General features: G+C 40.1%; 1 protein-coding gene, 1 long non-coding RNA gene and 1 pseudogene across 9 annotated transcripts in view; 2 read left to right on the top strand and 1 right to left on the bottom strand.

Annotated features, from left to right (window-relative positions):
• Nucleotides 1–4435: 4435 nt before the first annotated feature.
• Nucleotides 4436–21410, top strand: TMCO5A (transmembrane and coiled-coil domains 5A). 8 transcript variants are annotated; one of them, XM_047861667.1, is made up of 13 exons: nucleotides 4494–4516; nucleotides 5073–5117; nucleotides 5203–5320; nucleotides 6351–6500; nucleotides 7171–7294; nucleotides 7942–7992; nucleotides 8655–8726; nucleotides 11693–11749; nucleotides 12160–12219; nucleotides 12648–12712; nucleotides 14340–14397; nucleotides 16121–16161; nucleotides 20263–21410. In XM_047861667.1, the coding sequence occupies exons 4-13, from the start codon at nucleotides 6412–6414 to the stop codon at nucleotides 20459–20461; spliced, it is 816 nt and encodes a 271-aa protein (XP_047717623.1). In that variant the 5' UTR covers nucleotides 4494–4516; nucleotides 5073–5117; nucleotides 5203–5320; nucleotides 6351–6411; the 3' UTR covers nucleotides 20462–21410. The 8 variants fall into 8 exon arrangements, with proteins under 8 accessions (XP_047717618.1, XP_047717621.1, XP_047717619.1 ...); XM_047861662.1 differs by lacking the exon at nucleotides 5203–5320 and having other exon boundaries at nucleotides 4436–4516; XM_047861665.1 differs by lacking the exon at nucleotides 5203–5320 and having other exon boundaries at nucleotides 4463–4516; nucleotides 5073–5159.
• The window catches only part of LOC125167497 (uncharacterized), a 76495-nt gene continuing 59243 nt past the window's right edge, over nucleotides 5337–22588 (bottom strand). Inside the window, exons 2-3 of the long non-coding RNA XR_007152802.1 lie at nucleotides 6957–7036; nucleotides 5337–5636 (exon numbers count right to left, since the gene is read on the bottom strand). This is a non-coding gene — a long non-coding RNA (uncharacterized LOC125167497). The remainder of the gene's footprint in view (nucleotides 5637–6956; nucleotides 7037–22588) is intronic.
• LOC125169360 (uncharacterized) lies at nucleotides 16533–16630 on the top strand (annotated as a pseudogene).

Genomic DNA, 22588 nt, shown 5'->3' with positions numbered 1-22588 from the left:
TGCCACATGTGCTTTTAGAGCACTAATCCCCAAACTTTAGTTACTCACATTCTACCTTCACAATGTTTGCGACATTCATCTTCCCTCAGAATAACTGTCTACTTACTATTTTTCTTTAAACCAAGTACTATTTTTACTCAAATAAATTTATTCTCATTCAAAGCAATGTCTCCAAATCAAGGTTTTTTTTAAATTTATTTGTCTATATTTTGCGAAAGAGAGAGAAAGCACGAGCAGGGGAGGGGCAGGGAGAGCAGGAGAGACAGAATCCCAAGCAGGCTCCGCACTGTCAGCACAGAGCCTGACGTAGGGCTCAATCCCATGAACTGTAAGACCATGACCTGGGCTAAAATCAAGAGTTGAACACTTAACCAACTGAGCCACCCAGGTGCCTCTGTAAATCAAGTTTTAATGTACTACTTATAGCTTTACTAAATATTATCACTATTTAAAATTAATTTTAAATTCAAAAATGTTACCTCTGTGTCTCACCTAAATCTATCAGTCACACAACCCACTGTTCATGTAACACACATTGGGATGTGCTACTTCAGGTAGAAACTACAGTCAATTTTTACCCTTCAATACTGAGCATACTGTGCCTTTGAACCTGTTGTTCCCTCCTCTTAGAGTAACCTTTCTATTATCTATAATGTTTCTCTCTTCCTTTAGGACTCAACTCAATCCAAAAGGCACCTCTCCTTTAAAGCTTCCCTAAATCATAAAGTTAGATGCTTCCCCTCTGGATTCCAAAGCAATTTTTATCTGCCTGCATTATAACATTTATCACACTGCAGAGCCTTATGAAACTGAGAGTACTCTACTTATCTTTGGGTCATCCTGTTACCCACTTATATGCTCAGAAAAATGTCTGCTAAGTAAAGGAAGAATAATGAATTATAGAGCCAAAGATAAGCTACACACAGGCCATTTATTGTATAAACATTCCAGCATAGTATTACTTCTGCTAAGTAAAACACATCCTAAAATCTCAATGTATGAAAGACCTCTCTGTAATTATCAGAAGGGACCAACAAGCAAATTTAAAGGTATTCCCGGTACACGGCAGAAAGAACACAGAAGAACTGAGAAGGGAGTATAGAATTATATTAAATTTCAATGTAAAATTTTTACAAAAGTCTGCTTGCAGAGGTTCTAGTTATCCCCTTTTAGTAATCTGCCATTTAACAATCACTTCCTAACTGCAAAATTTTTAAATTAAAGCTAGAGAAGCAAATTTAAAATAAAGCAAAGGGTTATGAAAGCAGAGATCAAGCATGGTTACTTTAGAAGAAATGACCTCACTGAAAATGAAAATTATATCACTAATATGTGAAGTACTCAGAATAACTGCTCCTCAATACCAGCACTGTGTTATAACTGAGGAAATGCCCTTGTCCTATTACACTTTCCTAGGCTTACAGAAGAATGAACCAGAAAATGTTGACAGATGCGGTATCAGCTTTGGCAGATTTTTTAAAAATCTGTTTTGGGGCACCTGGGTGGCGCAGTCGGTTAAGCGTCCGACTTCAGCTCAGGTCACGATCTCGCAGTCCGTGAGTTCGAGCCCCGCATCGGGCTCTGGGCTGATGGCTCAGAGCCTGGAGCCTGCTTCCGATTCTGTGTCTGCCTCTCTCTCTGCCCCTCCCCCGTTCATGCTCTGTCTCTCTCTGTCCCCAAAATAAATAAACGTTAAAAAAAAATTTTAAAAAAAATCTGTTTTAATCCCAACAAGACATTTAATCTCTCTTGTCCTTACTTTCCTCATCTGTAAAAAGCAGTTGACAGATATATTAATGAATAGGCATTCAAAACCGATAAAAATGTAAGTGTATATACTTTAATACTCTGGTTATACCTGAAAAAATATAATGACTCTACAAATATATTCTCTGAAGTGTTATTTAGGCAAAGAGAGAACAACCTGAATGTTCATAAATTTGGTCACAGTTAAGCACTTGGTGAATACCTGATGTAGAGTGACTTGCGTCCCCCCAAAATCATACATTGAAGTCTAAATACCTCGTATCTCAGAATGTGACTTTATCTGGAGATAGGGCCTTCAAAACAGTAACTAATTTTAAATGAGGTCATTAAGGTGGGTCCTAATCTTACATGACTGACATCCTCATAAGATGACATTACAACACAGACACACACACACAGAGATGCCCGTGTTGAGGACACAGAACAGACACAGCCATCTACAAGCCCAGGAAAGAGGCCTTAGGATAAACAGCCCTTCCGGCACCTTGATCAGGACTCGCAGCCTCCAGACCTGTGAGAAAATACACTTCTGTTGTTAAAGCCTCCCTGCCTATGGTACTTTGTCATGGCAGCTCTAGAAAATTCATATAGGTACTCTCCAGGCCCTCAAGAGGAGATAGGTATGCCAAAGGGTAAACAGTGTGGTAAGAAGGTTAGGATGAAGCAGATTATGAATGTTATCAACTCAGCACAATTTTATGTAGTGTTTGAAATTATAATTACAGAGAGCATATAGCAACCTGGGAAATGTTCATAAATATTATTAAGTGAAAAAGGAAAGTACCACAGTATATCTATTCTATGAAAACTATAAAAAGGGGTTTAACAGGCAAAAATAAATAGATTTAGTTTTAAAAGAAAATACATAACCTTTTGCCAATTTCAACTACCGCGGTTTACTGGATATTAAATAATGACAATATTAAGTACTGGTACACTCTCTTTCTCTCTTTTGCTTCACATTTCAGTTTAGTTCAAGTTTCTGCTTTTGAGAAAGCTATTCTGAGAAGGATTCTGAAAGGAAACTGAAAGAGATTTCATGAGCCTAAAGACTGTACAGAAATAGTCACTAAAAATAAGGACATAAGGAAAATAGTGTACTTGATTCTGTATTTGAAAACTGATCTAAAATGAGGTTCTAGAGCCTTGCCTGGCTATGAGCCTCAAAACCAGGCTCATTTATAAAAATATCCAAGAAGATTTTGCCAAAGTAAAGTGAGGACAAGTGAGATGAGCAAAAGAAATAGGTCTCTCTCCCCGGGAAGGGGCAGAAAGAACAAGGGCCCAGGCAGTTTCTCAGGCTTATGCACCTGACCAGACCCCTCAGAGTAGAAGGGTGAAGCCCCAGCAAAAAGAGCCCAAGTGCCCAGCCTGTCAAAAGAGGATGTTTTCACAACAGATTTCCACATAAACGCCACTGCATCCCTGGCAGCAATGCAGCAAAATCTGCGACTCTCTGGCAGGGACTCTGTGCAGGTCAGGGTGTGGCCTGGAAAAGTTAAGGTGGTGTTAACAGCTGCCCTAAAGCTGCATTGGGTGTTAATCAAAAGCCACCTCCCAAATAGCAGGAAGGCTTCCTCAAGGACCTTAACCTGCCCCCAAGGCCCTGTTTTTACCTTGATTTAGCAATTCTTACTAGTGGTTATCTGTTGTCTTCCTCCCACACAAGGCCCCAAGCTTGGGGTTCTGCTGCCCCTATGGGCTTGCCTTTGGTAGCCCCTCAAGGAGAAAAGCTCCCCAGGAAGGAGATAGAGCTTTATTTTTATCCTAGTTAAAGTCTCTATCCAATACATTAATCGCCAAGATAACCTTGGTCCAGGGCATTTCCTGAAGAAGCTATAACCAGCTGGGGTTAATGAACTCTCCCTACCATTAATTCCTCCGAGAGGCCATTGGCCTGAATTGTTACTTAATTACTCTTCTGTGTACAGCTTCATAAAGCAATGAAATGCCTTCTTTCAGGAAGAAGGGAGATGGTAATGGGGGTCATCAGAGGCCATTAATTTTACAAATAGTTTGTTAGAAACTACAGTATGTTAAGAAGTCACTCTGGCCCACAAATCAACTCAATGCAGTCCTTATTAAGTCAAGATCTGAAACTTGAGGTTTCCGTGACTTGCACACATAAAAAGTTACAAATTGTGCCTAATCTGGCCAAAATATACATACCAGATAAAATCAATTTACTCCTGTTTTCTGTTGATTGTGTTACCCCTTTCCACCCCCCAACACACACCCTAGAGTGTAAACTCCATAAAGGCAAGTGCTTTGGGCTATTTCGTTCCCATTCTGTCTCCCTCGTACTTAGAAAAGTGCCTGGCAAAAATAGGTGCTCCTTCCAAGTTTCAGTGTTTGTTGAATGAATGAGTAGTTAGTTGACTACATTATGGGATTAGGCTGCTGGTGCTAACCCAGAGTTCCCATATGAGTCAAGCTTGGGCAAGGAAAGTGCTCAATCTGCTAGAGAAATGAGACAGAAGCTATCCCTTCAATCTGCCTAGAAATCGGATCCATTGAAACTACTGCCACCAAAGGGAAGACTCAGCTCTGAACTTGGCACAAATGAGGAGAAACCATTGCCATCCATCCTATTGTAACATACTGCCCCACCCATCCTATGTCAAGAGCAGAATTATGACCCTATAGAAGGTTCTGAGATTCTATTGGATGGTTCCAGTGGGGAAAGATTAGACTCTTCAGAAGCTAATAGACTAGAGCAGAATCCAGAAGACCATACATCAGAAGGGAGGTAGACTTTATTGGAGAAAAGGAGGAAACTAAGTAGCAGAACAAGCCAAATTATTTATTCCTGCTTGTTTTTTCTGAGTCCTATTTAATACTAAAGATCTTAATATCTGGAGATTCTTGCAGAAGCCAGGCTAGAAAGATTATTTTCCAGGGCAGTTATGCACATTTATCTATGCACATGGGGCTTAAGAGAAGCACCTGGGCGTAGAGAAAAAAAGATATTAAGAACAACTGATAACATCTATTGATGCTTACTGCCACGTATACATTTCCAAAGGGTTTTGTGTTGGTGAACCATCTATCTTCTGCAGGATGTATATTGAATTTTCCAGCATTATCCCTCTATCCTCACTGTATCCTTACTGAGGCATAAGCGTATTCATGGGCAGAAGAATCAGAAAGCTAAGTTTCGTTATGGCCAAATTATAGGAGTGGGAAGGAAAAAAACCAGTTAACTTAATTTTGTTCCTGTCTTTTGGGACTCTCGGCTAGTTACTGTATTTTATAAATGGACCCATTTCCCCAATTCATTACATACATCTCTGCTGGTATTTTAGGGAATCTACAATGGAAGAACACAAGGACAATCAGCTAGACTATGAGTAAGTAGTCCTGATTATGCAAAGTCACATCCAAGGACCAAGGTATGAAGCAGGTCTGCTACTGATTCCTCCTTTCATCTTCTAGTCTTGCTCTCTCCTTCAGCTCCTATCCATCTGTCCTCCACTGTACTCTGCCCCAAACACCCCTTGGCCTCCTGAAGTGACAGCCATTGCAAAGCCCCCATCCAAGCCAGCCCTTCAAGGTAGGAATTTCTTTTCCAAAACCGTCCCTTGTGCCTACTCAATACATATGCCCCTCTACCTCACTATCTTATTTCCAGTTAGTCATTTTAGAGACAAACCAATTAATTCAATGAATTAATTCATTTTCAAGAAAATGAAAAGTTTATTGAGAGCTTCCCATGTGCCAGATACATTTCTAGACTACACTAGCATTAAGTTACCATTATTTCATTCAAATTTACTTCAAAAATGATACCTGCATTCTTGAAAGTGAAAACCTGGATTACTTCTGTGTGTGCTCAATGGAGTGACTCCCACAGGATATTCTCAAACTTTCTAGTAGGCAATAGCAGAGAAATTTTCAGTTGAGGGGAGGTAGGAAAAGACTGAAGCCCTAACTGCTGGTGGAAACTTCTTGTGGTTCTGCATAAACCTGTGTCCAATCATAAATTATGTACCAGCTTCCTGACTAAATGTACTTGATAAAAGTGTACTGCATGAGCAGCTTTTGTGAACAACTTGAAAATCATTCTCTCCAATGCAAAAGGCTATTTAAGGAAGCAAAACTTCTCCTGGAACCAGAGTGGAGGTGCACTATTATACTGAGCACTCTGGCCAAGAAAGACCTCCTTTGCTGAGTTAAGAATCATTGAAACAAATTGTACAGCATTATTAAGAAATGTAATTTCCGGGGCGCCTGGATGGCGCAGTCGGTTAAGTGTCCGACTTCAGCCAGGTCACTATCTCGCAGTCCGTGAGTTCGAGCCCCGCGTCAGGCTCTGGGCTGATGGCTCAGAGCCTGGAGCCTGCTTCTGATTCTGTGTCTCCCTCTCTCTCTGCCCCTCCCCCGTTCATGCTCTGTCTCTCTCTGTCCCAAAAATAAATAAACGTTGGAAGAAATGTAATTTCCTAAAAATGAAAAAGGAAAGGTGTGCTCCCAAAAATAGCCAGGCTAATGAGTTATATGTCTTCTAGATATCCTTTTTGGCCCAAAAAATTAGTGATATTAAGATAAGTGGCCCTTATTCATTTTGGGGGCTGAGCCTACAGGTCAGAGAAAGTGGAAATCTTAAGACTGGTCCAGTCAAAGAGGAACATTAACAGTTTGAACATGGACCTTGAAAGGGATATGCAGAGAATAGATGAAGCAAATCAGGAACTTCTTCTCAAAATCCAAGAGAAAGAAAATGAGATTCAGAGGTGAGTATTGGGGTTTCATGTGGGAAGTTCCTAATCCAAAGAACTGGGAGGAGAAGAAACAATTGAATTTTCCAGCTTGCTCTAGAGCCTTTATCTTTTTATAACAAAGAAGTTTCTTTTTCATTCTTCAGTATTTGTCTGTGGTTCAAACCCCTGAATAATACAGCAAGTTTCAAAGAGAATCCTAAGGACACCTGGGTGGCTCAGTCAATTAAGCATCCAACTATTGATTTCAGCTCAGGTCATGACCATGGGATCAAGCTCCTCATCAGGGTCTGTTCCAACAGCATGGAGTCTGCTTGGGATTCTCTCTCTCCCTCTGTCTCTGTCCCTCAACCCACTTAATTTCCTTCTCTCTCTCTCTCTCTCTCTCTCTCTCTCTCTCTCTCTCTCAAAATAAATAGACATTAAAACAACAACAACAAAGAAAATCCTAAAAGAATGAAAGATACTCACCTGAGCTGGAAGTACATTGGGGTGTTTGATGTGGTAATCGGGGGACTCTTACTTTTCTTGTCTTTAAAGAGATTCTGATCCTAAGGATCCAGGAAAGAAAGGGTTTCCAACTTTAGATTTATATTTATTGTCATCAAAGTACCCTTAAAACTGACATGTGTTTTATTATTTCTAAGGCTGTCAGTTCCTCATAGTGTGTGCTTGCATCGTCCAGGATGGAAGGTGAGATTGCTCACACCAGAGACTTGGCTGAAGATGAAGAATGGGAAAAGGAGAACCACACCATGATAGAGAGGGAAAAAGCCTTGCAGGAGCTGGAAGAAGAGACAGCCAGACTTGTAAGCAAGAATTAGGGAAGAGCTTGGTGTTCCTGGGTGGCTCATTTGGTTAACTGTCTGAATCTTGACTTCAGTTCAGGTCACGATCTCGCAGTTCATGAGTTCAAGCCCTGAGTCAGGGTCTGCGCTGACAGTATGGAGCCTGCTTCGGAGTCTCTCTCTCTCTCTCTCTCTCTCTCTCTCTCCCCCCCCTCCCCCCCTCTCTCTCTGCCCTCTCCTGCTGGCTCGCTCTCTCACTCAAAATAAATCAATAAACTTTAAAAAAATGTTTAAAAAAGCAGGGAAAAGCCAATTGATAGGGTTGATTTCTCCTCACTGTCAAAAACAACAGTTTCCCCTTTTTACATACAAAATATAGTCAACTCAAAAGTCATAGCAGAGTATGTCCTTGCATGGAAGGGGATGTGTGGAGGGTAGGGTGTCTCTGGTAATATTTAATATTGGGAAGCCGGGGATGTGGTCATCTCAATCCCTGGGAAGTTGGTGTGTACGTATGGAGATCAAACCACAGGTCCTTTACCTGACATTATGCAGGAAGGTACAGTTACTGTAGTAAAATATCACTGGGGTAAAATAAAGAACAGTCAACCAAATCAAGATGGTGGTACACAGATGCACATTTAAACTCTGCTTCATCCTCTCAACAGGATAGGAAGAATGAGACTCTGGTCCACAGTATAGAAGAACTTCAAAGAAAGGTGACATGGGGCTTTTGTGTTCCCTGGTGTCCCCACAGCAGCACCACTCATCAAAGAGGCAAGGGAGGGCAAATAATCACACAAGATCCCACATGTCAGAGAGGCCTGTGCTGGGCGTGGGCCCTACTACTAATCCACTCTCCTGAGGCTGAGTCTCATGACCAAAGTGCCATGGATTATCCCTGCAAGTGTCAAATTGAAAGGAGTGGATAGGGCATCCCAGGTATTCAGTGATCCCATAGGTTCTTCATTCTATCACAAGGAAATTGCTTCCAAAGGGATTGACTGGGACCTCTGTGGTCCCTTCTTCTTTGTCCAGGTATTCCCTCTACCTCAACTGGTCAAAATACAGTGGATTTCTTTATGATTCCCCTACTTTCTGACCCATGCCCACAGGCCTGAATAATTTGGCATGGATTAGGGGTTCAGGGAAGTACTCCTGCTTTGAGCAGCTTTGGTGGCCAAAACTAGTGAGAATAAATGGAGGTAGATTAAAGATGTTCCCAAAGACACCAAGTATCCATCAAGGGACCATTTCCTGGCAGCTTTGATCTGGGCCAAGTTACTGTCTCCCACACATCAGAGAATGTCTTTGTCTGCTATATTTTTTTTATTTGATATATTTTTTATTTGAAATGTATTTTTTCTGTTTGAAACCACAGCTTACAAGGAAATCACATAAGGCAACCAAGTGTGAACAAGAAGATCTAAAAGGAACCCCAGAAGAGTCAAAGGTAAACAAAAAAGCAATCTCGAATGGGTTTGGTCTGCGTGACCAGGAAAACAAATCTTTAAGTGGAAACAATTGTCAAAGTTGGGATAAATTCTTTGTAGTTTCAGCCATGCCAGATTAAACCTGGGCTACTAAATGCTGAATTCTCCTCTGCCCTTAGTAAGGGCTTTCACTCTGAAGCCATATATTTTGTTCTCTTTCCATCAAAAAGAGGGCACAAATGCACAAATACATACATAACATTGGAGGTAGTTGAAGTCCCTCATTTAAATCCAAGACCCAGAGGTACTTAGTGTGATATATGAAGTTGAGCAATTTAATCAGTTCCTCCCAGCCTCAGTTTGAAAACTGAATGAAATTGTGTATATAAAATATTCTTTTTTTGGAGTTCTAAAACATTAAAAAGTCACAATTTTAAGGTGATTATTTAAAAGTATGGCAGAAGCATATGCATGAATTCATATAGAGGCAGAGTTTGGACTTGTAAATCTATTGTGTGCTAGGTAATTTACACACCCTGTCATTGACTCCAATCCAGCAAAGGATTCATTCAACTGGTCATTCAAGTATATAGTGACCTCTAACTGCTAAGTGCATCATACAGGGCTTACCATTTCCCTAATTGTGTTTCACAGTTAAGCACCTGAGCACAACCATAACCCATCTGATCAAAGATGCAAGATTTAGAGATCTTTTTTTTCAGAAGGCAGATTCAATTCTTATTGATAATTTCTGTAGGAATATGTCTTTGTCCTTGCCTTATCTAATTTTTCTTTGCTTCTTTTTATGATGTTTAAGTTTTTTTTTATTTTTTGTATTTTTTTTAGAAATCTCTGCACCCAGTGTGGGGCTCCAACTCATGACCCTGAGATCAAGAGCCACGTGCTCTTTTGACTGAACCACCCAGGCCCCATCTTGCTTTAATTGATACTTATTGTTATATATGTCATTTAAGAACAAGCAAATTAAAGAGCATAAAAACACACTGTCCCTATCTTTCAATCTCTTTTGCTTCTTAAGCCCCACATTTAAGCCCATACTTAAGCCCATACTGTGTGTATGAAGACTCTGAAGATATAGACACATTTAAAATAGAAATTGAAAATGAAAGAATAGAGAATTACTGCTCTATGTTCTGGTGGCCAAATTAGCATTGATAGACATAAAAAAGAGGAAGTCAAAGCCTTCAAGTAAGTTGTTTGGGCATGCCTATCCAGGACACTTATCTTGAAAGAGAGAAATCAGTAGCCTGTGTGTACATGGGGAATAAACTTGAGCTAAGACTAGAAACGAGCTTAAAGCTCCTTGATTATCCTAGCCATAAAACTGCAGAGATTAGAAGACTGATTTTCTTCCTTCTTCTGCCCAAAACAAGTTTTGCTAACAGCAAGTCTGCCCGAATCTAGCGGTGACACTTTAAGTCTGGCTATGCTGGCCACGTCAGGTGAGCTGATTGTGACAGACTCCAGACAGAGAGTTCCTGGCACAACAATGGCCATTATTTTCCTGGCAGCCATCAGCCCAGCCCTAAAGAGTATTATTAACGCTTTGAATCATTCCCTTTTGTCCACCTATTTTGAAGCATTCTCATGTTGGATCTCTAACTCTATGAAATATACATTATCTCTTTTGCTTCTGTTCCTCTTGCATGCTGGTGATCAGTTGAGCAGTTTAATAGGACACCCGCCTCAACTCCTTGTGACTCAGGCCACTGTCTTTAAAATACAGCCCATAGCACCTTTGGCTGTCTGGCCCTAGATGTAATTGACTGGTGGGGAAAGGAACTGTTAGAAGAGTCCAAATGTGGGGGAAAAAAAATGGTAGCTCAATGAAAGTGGGAACAATAGAGCTGAAAAGGGAAGAGAGGAAAGCCTGCAGTATGTCCCCTCTGCCTACAGAATATACCCCAAATGCATCTTTTCCTCTCTACTACTATTACACTACCCTTTTGCAAGCCACCATAACCCCTCACCTGGATGCTAAAGTAGCCTGCTAACTAGTTAGTCCTCCTGCCTTTATACTTAGACCTAAACAGTCTACTTTCCACACACAGAAAAGATTATTCTTTAGAAAGAAAACAAGCCAGGGGCACTTGGGTGGCTCAGTCAGTTAAGCGTCCGACTTCAGCTCAGGTCATGATCTCGGTCATGAGTTTGGGCCCCGCATTTGGCTCTGTGCTGACAGCTCGGAGCCTAGAGCCTGCTTCAGGTTCTGTGTCTCTGTCTCTTTCTACCCCCTTCCCTGCTCTCTTTCACTCACTCTCAAACTCTCTCTCTCTCTCTCTCTCTCTCAAAAATAAACAAACATTAAAAATTTTTTAAGTAGGGGCGCCTGGGTGGCGCAATCGGTTAAGCGTCTGACTTCAGCCAGGTCATGATCTCACGGTCTGTGAGTTCGAGCCCCACGTCGGGCTCTGGGCTGATGTCTCAGAGCCTGGAGCCTGTTTCCGATTCTGTGTCTCCCTCTCTCTCTCTGCCCCTCCCCCGTTCATGCTCTGTCTCTCTCTGTCCCAAAAATAAATAAACGTTGAAAAGAAAAAAAATTTTTTTTTAATTTTTTTAAATAAATTTAAACAAGAAAGAAGACAAACCAGATTGTATCTTTACAACTTTAAGCTCTCTCCTGGCTTCTCACTGCAATTAGAATAAAGAACCAAACTCTCCAGAAGCTATAAGGGCCTATTGTAATCTCTTACATGTCTACCTTTCCCCACCTCATTTCATTCTTACCAATCGCCCCTAAGCTCCAGCCACGTAACATCTTCATACACACCAAATTAGTGCTACTTCACACTAGATTCAATTCAAGTGTCCTCTCATCTCAAGGTTGACTCCCCTCCATTAAAAAGACATCTAAAATTGGTCCCGATGCACTTTAACCACCTGTGAGATAATGTTTGCGATCCCATTTCAGAATGGAATCCTGCTTTTACCTGGCTGAGTTACCAGTCTCTTTCCCTTTCTATAGGCTAAGTTAAAACAGCTGGAAGCTTCCTGTGCAGACCAAGAGCAAAAGTTGACCAAGGTAACGACAATAACTTCGATGTTCCTTCTCCCACAGTAAGCAAAACTTGATCTTTGGTCACAAGATTTGAAGGAATGTATTACGTCATGTCAATACAGTCCCCCAGATTACCTTCTCTTTTCACATTTTTTTACAGAATATTCTCCATAATCTATACCTTCTATGAATTAGTATCTATTTTTCTCCCAACTGTCCCCAAGTAATTTCCATCAGGACTGTAAAGTACAGCCTGTTCATCCACAAAAAAAAAAAAAAAAAAAAAAAGGCATGGTTTCATACATACAGCAAATACATATTTAGAACAATTAGAAAAGCACATTTAAGGCCTGGGGCCTAAGAGGAAACAAGTATCCTACTGTTCTTATAGCAACTTACTGAGTAAAATTTAAGACTGAATTTTGACTTCCTAGGTAATGGAAGACTATACATTTGTGGCACAGCTCTGTGAAGATCAGATCCTCTGCATAAAGGTACAGTTTCTCTCTAAAGGGATAGTAATGCGTTTGTTAAGGTACAGGATGAAGTGAAACCAGGCTTTTCAAAGAACACTGCAACAATTTTAATGCTTCAAGGTGGCATTACAAAGGCCTTTAGGGAGGATGACACTCTACCACTAGAATCATTCTATTACTGCCCTCATCTCCAAAGCTCTGAACTCTTAAATTAATAATGAGCACTTTTCCTGTTTATAATCCCAATAACCACAGGGACCTGCCCAGTGGTGAAGTGCAGTAAGAGATCTGGAGTAGTAGGGGGCTGGTAGACTGGGAAAGGAGACAAAATGGCAGTGGGAATACCAAACATTCACATGACAATGCTGTAATACACGGTTATTAACAGCAAAAAGCACATAAGGCTTCTAGCAAGTAACTGTGGTTTCTTTTATTTCTCTTTGAAGAAGTACCAGGAAACTCTGAGGAAAATAGAAGAAGAACTAGAGACTCGGTTCCTTGAGAGAGAAGTGTGAGCTTTGGCAAACAAAGGAACATCCTGGTTTTAGTGGTAACCCCATCTCAGCCGGAGTCAGAGCAAACATTTCTCTGACCAATTCCTATTTGGAATTCAGTGAGCCCCAACACAACATAACTTTCCTCTCTGTTAGCGATCTTGTTGACCCCCACTCAACCACATCTATTTAAAAATGCAGGTCCTTCTCCTATCTTTCTTAACAGACTGCAGAAACATACCTTCCTTCATGATTGTAATCACATTGTCAATTATTCAGGTTTATATTAGGGGCAAGAACATGTGCTTTAAAAACGGTCAGGTGCCCGGGTGGCTCAGTCTGTTGAGCATCTAACTTGGGCTCAGGTCATGATCTCTGGTCTGTGAGTTCAAGCCCTGCATGGTACTCTGTGTTGACAACTCAGAGCCTGGAGCCTGATTCTGATTCTGTGTCTCTCTCCCTGCCCCTCCCCCAGTTGTGCACTCGCTCGCTTGCTCTCTCAAAAATAAACATAAAAAATTTTTTAATTAAATAAAGTACAGTAAAAAAGAAGGTTTAGTGGTCTGGCACCCTGATAAAATGGGAATTCCTTAAATTTTATAATAAAGGTCTTAAAATTAATACCATCCTCACTTCCCCAAAATGTATGGAAATTCAACCATATGGGATAGGCATGAAACTAATCTCCAGACACAAACTAGGTCAATCATATTATGAAATGCAAACTGTATACTATATTAAACTATGAACATTAATATTAGAAATTAGAATAAGAGAAAAGCCTCCCCCCCCAGCAAAAAAAAAAAAATACTCCTTGAGTATGTCAAGAGTCTAAATAGTGAGAAACTAAAACCAAAAACCTCACTTCCACTCCCTGACCCTCTTTAAAATTTAAATCTTAATTCACGTAGGAAGTATTTCCATGTATTAAATATTTTGGAGTCTTGGGATTAAGAGAAAAAGACCTAGGCTTCATACAGCCTCTAAATAGGCTAGTCCACATTGTGGCCTAGGGGCCAGGGCACCAGGACTTAGAGGTCCTTACCCCTAATGGACACCTTCAAGTCTCCTGAGATCCTTTCTGAACATTAAGTATGGCTTCATTACTAAGCCAAGATTTTAGAACAGGACTACCCAATGGAATTTTTTGTGCTATCTAGTATGTAGCCACTATGCACCTATTGAGTACTTGAAAGATGGCTGTTGTGACGGAGGAAGTGATTTTTTTATTTTCATTAAATGTAAACAGCTACATGTAGCCATTGGCTACAATAGTGGACAGTATAGCTTTAGAATATAAAACTTTTGGGGCGCCTGGGTGGCGCAGTCGGTTAAGCGTCCGACTTCAGCCAGGTCACGATCTCGCGGTCTGTGAGTTCGAGCCCCGCGTCGGGCTCTGGGCTGATGGCTCAGAGCCTGGAGCCTGTTTCCGATTCTGTGTCTCCCTCTCTCTCTGCCCCTCCCCCATTCATGCTCTGTCTCTCTCTGTCCCAAAAATAAATAAACATTGAAAAAAAAAAAAATTAAAAATAAAAAATAAAAAAAAAAAAAAAAAGAATATAAAACTTTTTTAAATAACCATGATGTAATATGAACATCTAAATGTACTTTATTCAATTCCCACCTTGGTTCTTTCACTCCTAGATCAAAAGTCTTGAGCATGAATTCTGCAAGAAAAAAGTGTAACAGCCAAAATAATAAGGTAACCATTTCAGTCCACTTTCAGCTTTTCTCAGGGTCATTACCTTCAAGGGAGTTTCCAAAACACTATAAGCCACCAGACACATACCAATCTTCTCATGTGCATTTTCCAAGAATAGTAGCACACATAATTCTAAAGCATTCCAACCCTAAACATACAAAGATGTTATGGGACAATGGTCTCTCTTCTCTCAGAGCCATGCAAATGACTTGTTCTCAAAGAAACTAGCCTCAAACCTCACAGAGTTTAGAATGGAAGCAGGAAGAAATATTAACTGAAGGAACACTCTTGTGGAGAAGAGGCCAAGACAGGACACTCCTCCCATCTCCCATAATCACAATGGTCTTTCCTGGTGATCCCAACAGGAACCCAAACTTCTCACTACACAGAGCACCAGGGCATATATCAGAATTAGCCTATGAGTTAAAACATGAGAAGTCATTACTTCTTTATGTAACAGCTTCAGTGTCTGTTCATATTTAACATCATGATGTCATTAGCATATATGCAACGGTCTAAAGGACACAATTGGATTTAGAGCATCCTCTTGGCCTGCTTCGTGTCTTGTGGTGGCAAAAAGATAAACTTCCATTAGACTTTAATTTTGTAACTTATATTGGCTTTAGAGCCAAAATTGACATTCACCAGAAACTTTATCATTTAGATACATAGTCTTCATAATTTCAAAAAAAATAAGTATTTTATTCCTAAAAAGCAAATATCAACAATCATCTATTGTCATTGGGGTCATCCAGATGTTTGGATATATATTATACCATGTTCACAGTGACCATGGTTCCCATTATTCTGAACAAGTTATTTTGGCCCCAAGCTTGCATATTATACAACAACCAACAGCAAAAACACAACTCCTGAAATTAACTGGACTCCACCTCTCTAGAACCAAGCTTGGCACGCTCCCTGATATACCCATCATCTATTCTCACTGACTAATCAAAGTATTCCTTCTCACCACCAATCAGAGAAAAAATCTTCCTCAAGATTACCAGAGTCCCATGATGGTTCAATGACCTATGACGTCTGAACAACCTTTACAGCCTGCCTGAGCAAATGACCAGCTGGCATGCTGCTTAATCTCACTCAAGCTAGGGAACAAAATTCATAACCCAGAAAGTTTCTTTCTAATTCCAATTCTGTGAGCATCATTTTCACAATTTTAAAATGTGATTGTACTTCTTCATTTTTATCTCACAAGCAAGCTAAAAGGAAAATGAAATAGCTGAGAAAATATTTTGGAAGAGAGATGCCACAGAAATCCAGGAAATATCCTCATCTTTATATTTTTAGAACTCTTAAAACTTCTCTTAGAATACATTTGTGTGGTTTTCATAGCCTGTAAACTTCTTTAAGGTTACTGGTTAAGCAGGAGGTAAGGGTGTAATGTGGATTCAAAGGACCCAGGTTCCAAGTCTGGCCCTGCCACTTATTAGCTGTATGACCTTACATACAAAAAAGGGCAACCTACCTTGCCTTTTCAGGCTTTCATTCATGTCTATCAATATATTAAAAAGTAATACAAAATTACACATACATACAAGCAAATATATACGCTTGTCTCTGAAAATTCCATCTGTTTATGCATATAAAAAATTGCAAGACGTTATCTAAATATAACATTAACTAATGGCTCATTGAATGTTATTTGACAGTGAAGGGTAGATTCCAGAAATTGCTTATTTATTAATGTCTTTCCTTCTCCCAGGATGATTCTCTCCAAAACAAGGGAACTTGGTTCTGTAAAAGGTAAGGATACACCTTTGAGTAAACTTCCTGGAAAATGGGGAGTTCCACTTAGCCATCCTGGCAGACAACAAAGTCTAGACAAGGAAACCCTTGTAGACATACCCACACACATACCCCCAGAGTGAAGTCAACAAACTAGTGTCATCGATGACCGAGTTTCTCACTTCTAACGTATGACTTCCTCATCCCAAGGCAATCCCTAATCTCAATTTTCCAGTTTCAGAAGCTAATAGGCTAGTAGTAATCAAAAATAAGAACTTTATTACCTAAGATAGATGTGGCAAATCTTATGCTTATTCCTTTTTCCCTTTAATGATTTGAATTAACTTGATGGATCTGGCTCCCCAATAACATCAAGATTGGAAATGGGGATCCTTTTTATGATTCATAAGATGATTGGATTTTCACACTATTGTGTGAGATGTGTCCCCCGTAAACTTAATACAATGTCAACATGTTACATTAGAAATACTAGAGAATTGTAAATCCATGTATACCCCTACTTAACAGCAAATGAGAGAAAATGATTATGAAAGAGAGATCACACTCAACAGTACCCAGAACATAATTCCTCAAAAATACTTGTTAAACTGAGTAAGAGCTCAAGATTCAAACAACCGAGCGGATATTAGTCCTGAGGGAATCACTGTGATAGCAAAGTAAAATTGGCACTCATGAAGCCCCTGCATTTGTAAGAAAAGGTCAGATTATGTTCAATATAATTTATTTAAGAGGCAAAGAGAAACATATATTCAAAGTGGCATGAAATATGATTTAGACAGAGTTCCATCAAAATGGTTAACGTAAAACTATTGATGCTTAAAGGTCAGCTTCAATTGTCTGGAAAATTTGCTCAAGGGGGATACCCCTTCATTATTACATATTCAGATATCCCTAAATACAATACTCCCTGAAAGCTAGCAGAATTGCCCTAGAACTCCAAGGCTGCCTTCGCCTATAATTTGACACCAGTGTTTAGCGTGAAATTACCCGCATGGGCTCCCAGGGTAAGAAGTATCTGCTTTAAAAGAGGGTTGGTATCCTGAAGAGAATCTGACAATATCCTAAAAATCTAGCTCATCATATCAAACTAGAAGGGTCTTTCTCTTGCTCTGCTCCAATATCCTATGGGGCACTGGTATATTGGGCACTGACTCAAGAGATAATAAAGGTAGATTATGCCTAGGATTTTCTCTGGGAATAACATCCCAGAACTTTCTTATGAATACTGTATTCAGCTTCAAGGAGAATACTAGGAAGAGATTTGTAAACATTTTCTGATTCTAATTCTGACCAAGATGTTATACTATAATGGATCCTAACTCCTATCACCAAGACCAATTATTGATGAGGAACAGGCTGTTTTTGACTGGTGGATGGAGGTAGGTAGTGATTTGGTGCTGCCTCAAGCAGCAACCTAGCACAACTGGGTAAGGGTTATACAAATAAGGAAAAAGTAGAAATTTGCTTGTGCAAATCATAGTAAAACCACAAGGTCAAAATAATTCATCAGTTTAAGAAAAAATCAAGACCACTATAAGGGGAATTTACAGAAATTCATTAGGAAACATTAAAAGTAACATGAATGAAAGAAGAGAAATATAGTGAGATAATCATAAATACATCAATTCTCTTCAAATGATAAGCTCATTTCAATTCCAACCAAACTGCCCAAAAGATTTTTCATTAAATTTAATAAAATTATTCTAAAAATACACTGGATATAAAAGAGTAAATAACTCAAAAATAACCTGGACAATTTTAAAGGAGAGCAAAGAGTGGGGAACGTGCCCTTCCAGTTATGAGGACTTACTTTGAAGTTACATTAATTACAATAGTGTAATATTGTCACAGGAATAAAATCAACCAATGAAATAGAAACAGGGCATATATGGAACTCTGATATGTGACAGTGATTGTATGTCACAGAGGAAAAGAAGAATTGTTCAATAAAGGTAGGCGAGGGGTGCCTGGGTGGCTCAGTCAGTTAAGCGTCTGACTCTTGATCTTGGCTCAGGTCATGATATGAGTTTGAGCCCCATAGCGGGTTCTGTGCTGACAGCATGGAGCCTGCCTGGGATTCTCTCTCTTGTCTCTCTCTGCCCCTCCCCCACTCACGTTGTCTCTCTCTCTCTCTCTCTCTCTCTCTCTCTCTCTCTCTCTCTCCCCCTCTCAAACATTAAAATAAAATAAAATAAAATAAAATAAAATAAAATAAAATAAAATAAAATAAAATAAAATAAAGTAGGGTAAAAAATGATTATTCAGATGAGAAATAATGAGATTGGATCACATTTAATTACACACACACACACACACACACACACACACACTATATTTAAAAAGCAAGGCCAGATATGTTAAGGACTAAATGTCCAAAAAGAAAAAAAAAATCTTTAAAAATTGACATTAATTATCTACTGCCACATAACAAATCATCCCAAAACTTAGTGTCTTCAAACAACAAACATTTATCATCTCACAATGTCTGTGGATTAGGAATCTGTGAGCCACTTAGCTGGGTTGTTCTAGCTCACCATCTGTTATTAGGTTGCAGTTAAGATGTTGGCCAGGGGCACCTGGGTGGCTCAGTGGCTGAGCATCTGAATCAGAGCCTGGAGCCTGTTTCATATTCTTTGTCTGTCTGTCTGTCTGTCTCTCTCTCTCTCTCTCTCTCTCTGCCCCTCCCTAGCTTGTGCTCTCTTTCTCTGCAAAATAAACAAACATTTACCAAAAAAAACTTTTTTAAGATGTTGGCCAAGTTAGAGTCATTAGAAGGCTAGACTGGAGGATCTATTTTCAAGGTAGCTTACTCACACATTGGACAAATGTTGCTGCTTGTTGGCAGGAGGTTTCAGTTCCTCCTTACACAGACCTCTCCACAGGACTGCTTATGTATCCTTCCCAGCATGACAGCTGGCTTCCTCCTGAGAGGAAAGAGGAAGCTGCAATGGTTTTAGTGTGTAATCTAGGAAGTCACACACTGTCACTTCCGTGATACTCTGTTCTTGAGAACCAAGTCATTAAGTCCAGCGCACAGTACAAGGGAGGAGAGTCTCTTAAAGGGCAGAATATCGAATAATGTGTGGACATATTTTAAACTAGAATACACTGCTAGTAGAAAATAGGAACATCTGTTAGGCCTGGATGCAGGGAATGGTTTTTTGAATAAGACACAAAAACATTGGTTCTAAATAAAGATTAATACACTAGACTTTATTAAAATTAATAACTTCTGGGGCGCCTGGGTGGCGCAGTCGGTTAAGCGTCCGACTTCAGCCAGGTCACGATCTCGCGGTCCGTGAGTTCGGGCCCCGCGTCAGGCTCTGGGCTGATGGCTCAGAGCCTGGAGCCTGTTTTTGATTCTGTGTCTCCCTCTCTCTCTGCCCCTCCCCCGTTCATGCTCTGTCTCTCTCTGTCCCAAAAATAAATAAAAACGTTAAAAAAAAATTTTAAAAATTAGTAACTTTTGTTCTAACACCTTAGAGAAAATAAAAGTTATAAAGTAGAGGGAAGATATTCACAATACACACAATGGAAAAGGACTGATATCAAGATCATATAAAGAACTCCTACGAATCAATAAGACAAGCCCAAACAACCTACTAGATAAATGGGCAAGAGCAGACATGTAAGACCTATGAGCAGATGTTCAGCATCATTGTTCATCAGGGAAATGCAAATTAAGCCCATTACTTTACACACATTTGGCACAATTTTTTAAATCTGATGATATCAAGTGTTAGAGAAAATATGGACCCACAGAAACACATACCCTGCTGATGGGTTACAAATTGGTGCAAAATACTTTGGAAAACAACTCTGCAAAACAAAAAAATAAAACAAAATATAAAACAAGATCATTTCAGCCAGTGATAAACACTAAAAGAAAATCAAACATGGTGATGAAAGAGAGAGTACCTGGCTTGCCAGAGTATGGGAAGGAGCTGCCTTTATAAGGGGTTGTTGGTAATGAAGACAACACTTAGTGGGAGACATCTGAAGATCAAAAAGGAGCCAGACATGCATTTAGGCATAAGTTTGATTTTGTTCCTGGTTTCCTAACCTCTGGTTAACAGTTTCTTGACTTTCTCTTTTCAGGTTTTTTCAATATGTCTTTTCCACCACCCTATTTTTCATCAGACTGCTGGGCTACTTGTTTTTCTACATATGTTTTATAAATCCAGATCTCCTTATCAACACACTGCCCAAGATATTGAGCAGGGGCATTCTGTGGAAGCTAAGATGCTTCCTCTTTCCATCTCTCACACTTGAGACAGAGGACATGTTACCCCACTGATACATAAGAAATAACCTTGAGCAAAAGAAGACAAGTGGTGTCTGAGTCTGTAGACTAAGAGACGGCGGAATTTGCGGAGGGAAGAGGTTTCCTTCAGCTTTTCCCTTCAGGTCTGTCTACTTGATTATTTTCCATCTCCAGTTGTCTTTCCAAGATTGATCTTGCCCAGTAGAAAGCTCTGTCAACAGATTTCTAGGACTACAGGATAAGCTAAATAGCACCAGAGAGTAAACAAACTAGACTACTTGGGAAACAATGTCATAGATGCTCAGCAAAGTTAGAATTGATATATTCTTCTAGAAAATGTTTAACATCTGAGAGACTGGATCCCTGCAATGCAGAAGATTGCTCACTACTTATATTAGAACTCTGGTTATAAGTGACCTTAACTTAAGCTAATTTGTAAATTTGCAGAAATAAAGTGGGGGGGGGGGGTATTGCCTCATGGAACTAAAAATCTGCGGTTTCTGGCATGGCTGGGTCCAGGAGTCTCAAAGCAATGTCACTGGGATTTCCCCACTCTCTCTTTGCTTTGGCATTCTCCTTTTAGTGGAAAGAAAGTGCCAACAACCTAAGTCCCATAGTACAAGATTAGCAGCCTTGGTAGAATGAAACCATCTTTTCCAATAGCTACAGCAGGCAATTTCAGAGAAACTGCCTTAGCTGGGGTCAAGTGCCTACCGCTGCCCCAAACTCAGCGTGGCCTAAGGAATGGGAGTGCTCTGATTGGTCAAGCATGAATCTGTGAAATCACATTTCCAACCTCTTATAAGGGATAGAGGAGGTTAGGGGGAAAAGAGTTAAGGAAGTTAACTCCACCTAAACTCAATGGAATGTGTTTCTGTAAGAAAAAGGGCCTCACTTCCCTCAAAAAAAGAGAAAGGGATACTGAGCAGGCAAAAGCAGATGCCCATTTAATCACTAATTTTAGCTTTACATGTAAACAACCAACTTGATCAATTAAACAAATTCTTAAAGCTATAGTTCACTGCATGTGTCTTCCTGCCAATAAGAACCACAACTTTTCAAGATCATAGATTGAGATACTGAAAAGCCATTGGAAAAAACAAACAAACAAACAAAAAAACACCTCGGTTAAAAAAAAAAACATGTACATAATTAGGTTTGTAAGGCTAAAGCAAGGATTCTAAACTAAATAGCATAAGACTATAAACTGCTACAAAACTTGGGATAACATATAATCAAACCTCTTATTTTTCCAATTAATTGCTGAAGCATCCACGTGCCTTATTAACATGATCTATTCAAACTCCCTCTTGAAGCTTCCCGAGCCTCCTAAATTCTCCAGAACCTTGACAGCATTGAAATCCAAGAGCAGGGAAGGGTCATTCTGCCTTCCACACCAGCAGGGAACAAACATAAAAACCCCTTAATTCATTGCCTCTTGAGGCCACACAATGTCAACACTGACAATTAGTCCTACACAGGGTGATCAAATAATTTACCCTCCAATTTGAGACACATGTGGGGTGCCTAGGTGGCTCAGGCAGCTGAGCAGCCAATCTCGGCTCAGATTATGATCTCACAGTTTGTGGGTTTGAGCCCCACACCAGGCTCTCTGTTGTCAGTGCAGAGCCAGTTTCAGATCCTCAGTCCCCCTCTCTCTGCCCCTCCCCCATTCTCTCTCTCTCTCAAAAATAAAGTCAGCATTAAAAAAATTGAGACACATGTGATAATAGAAAAGGTCACCTTTAATTATGCCAGGACAAGAGAAATCAAACAGAACCATCTCAACAGACCAAGACCTAAGATTGCCTCATGTGCAGTCTAAGGCCCTGCACAGTGTGTTTTGCTGAAGGAAGTACGTCCTATGCTTCAGCGTTAAGTTCAGCCAAGGGTGCCTATGCTTAAGGTCCCAGTGCCAGAGTTCAAGATGCATCTCTCCTTCTATTCCTATACGGAGCCCTCTGTTCCCGTGTCAAGTTTCTAAAGGACCAAGATTGATTTTAGTTTTTGCCAGCCTCACCCTTGCCTGCCTAGGAAACCCTTCAGTCTAGGAAGTCAACCTACTCTCAGGACACCCACAATGGGTGGGTGAGTGGGAGGTCAGGGGGCCAGTCTGAAGTCTCAATACTCAAAATACCAAGGAAGGGAGGCCCCAAGGAG

The sequence above is a fragment of the Prionailurus viverrinus genome, chromosome B3 (assembly GCF_022837055.1).
Source record: "Prionailurus viverrinus isolate Anna chromosome B3, UM_Priviv_1.0, whole genome shotgun sequence".
In the NCBI taxonomy this organism is placed as follows: Eukaryota; Metazoa; Chordata; class Mammalia; order Carnivora; family Felidae; genus Prionailurus; species Prionailurus viverrinus.
The sequence above is the reverse complement of the archived record's forward strand: the minus strand, read 5'-3'. Positions and strand labels throughout refer to the sequence as shown.

Coding starts and splice junctions, on each gene's coding strand:
- TMCO5A (XM_047861662.1), top strand. CDS start 5,083: ATGGAAGAACACAAGGACAATCAGCTAGACTATGA. Junction 5,118..6,350: donor GACAATCAGCTAGACTATGA/GTAAGTAGTCCT, acceptor CTGAGCCTACAG/GTCAGAGAAAGTGGAAATCT. Junction 7,295..7,941: donor AAGAAGAGACAGCCAGACTT/GTAAGCAAGAAT, acceptor TCCTCTCAACAG/GATAGGAAGAATGAGACTCT.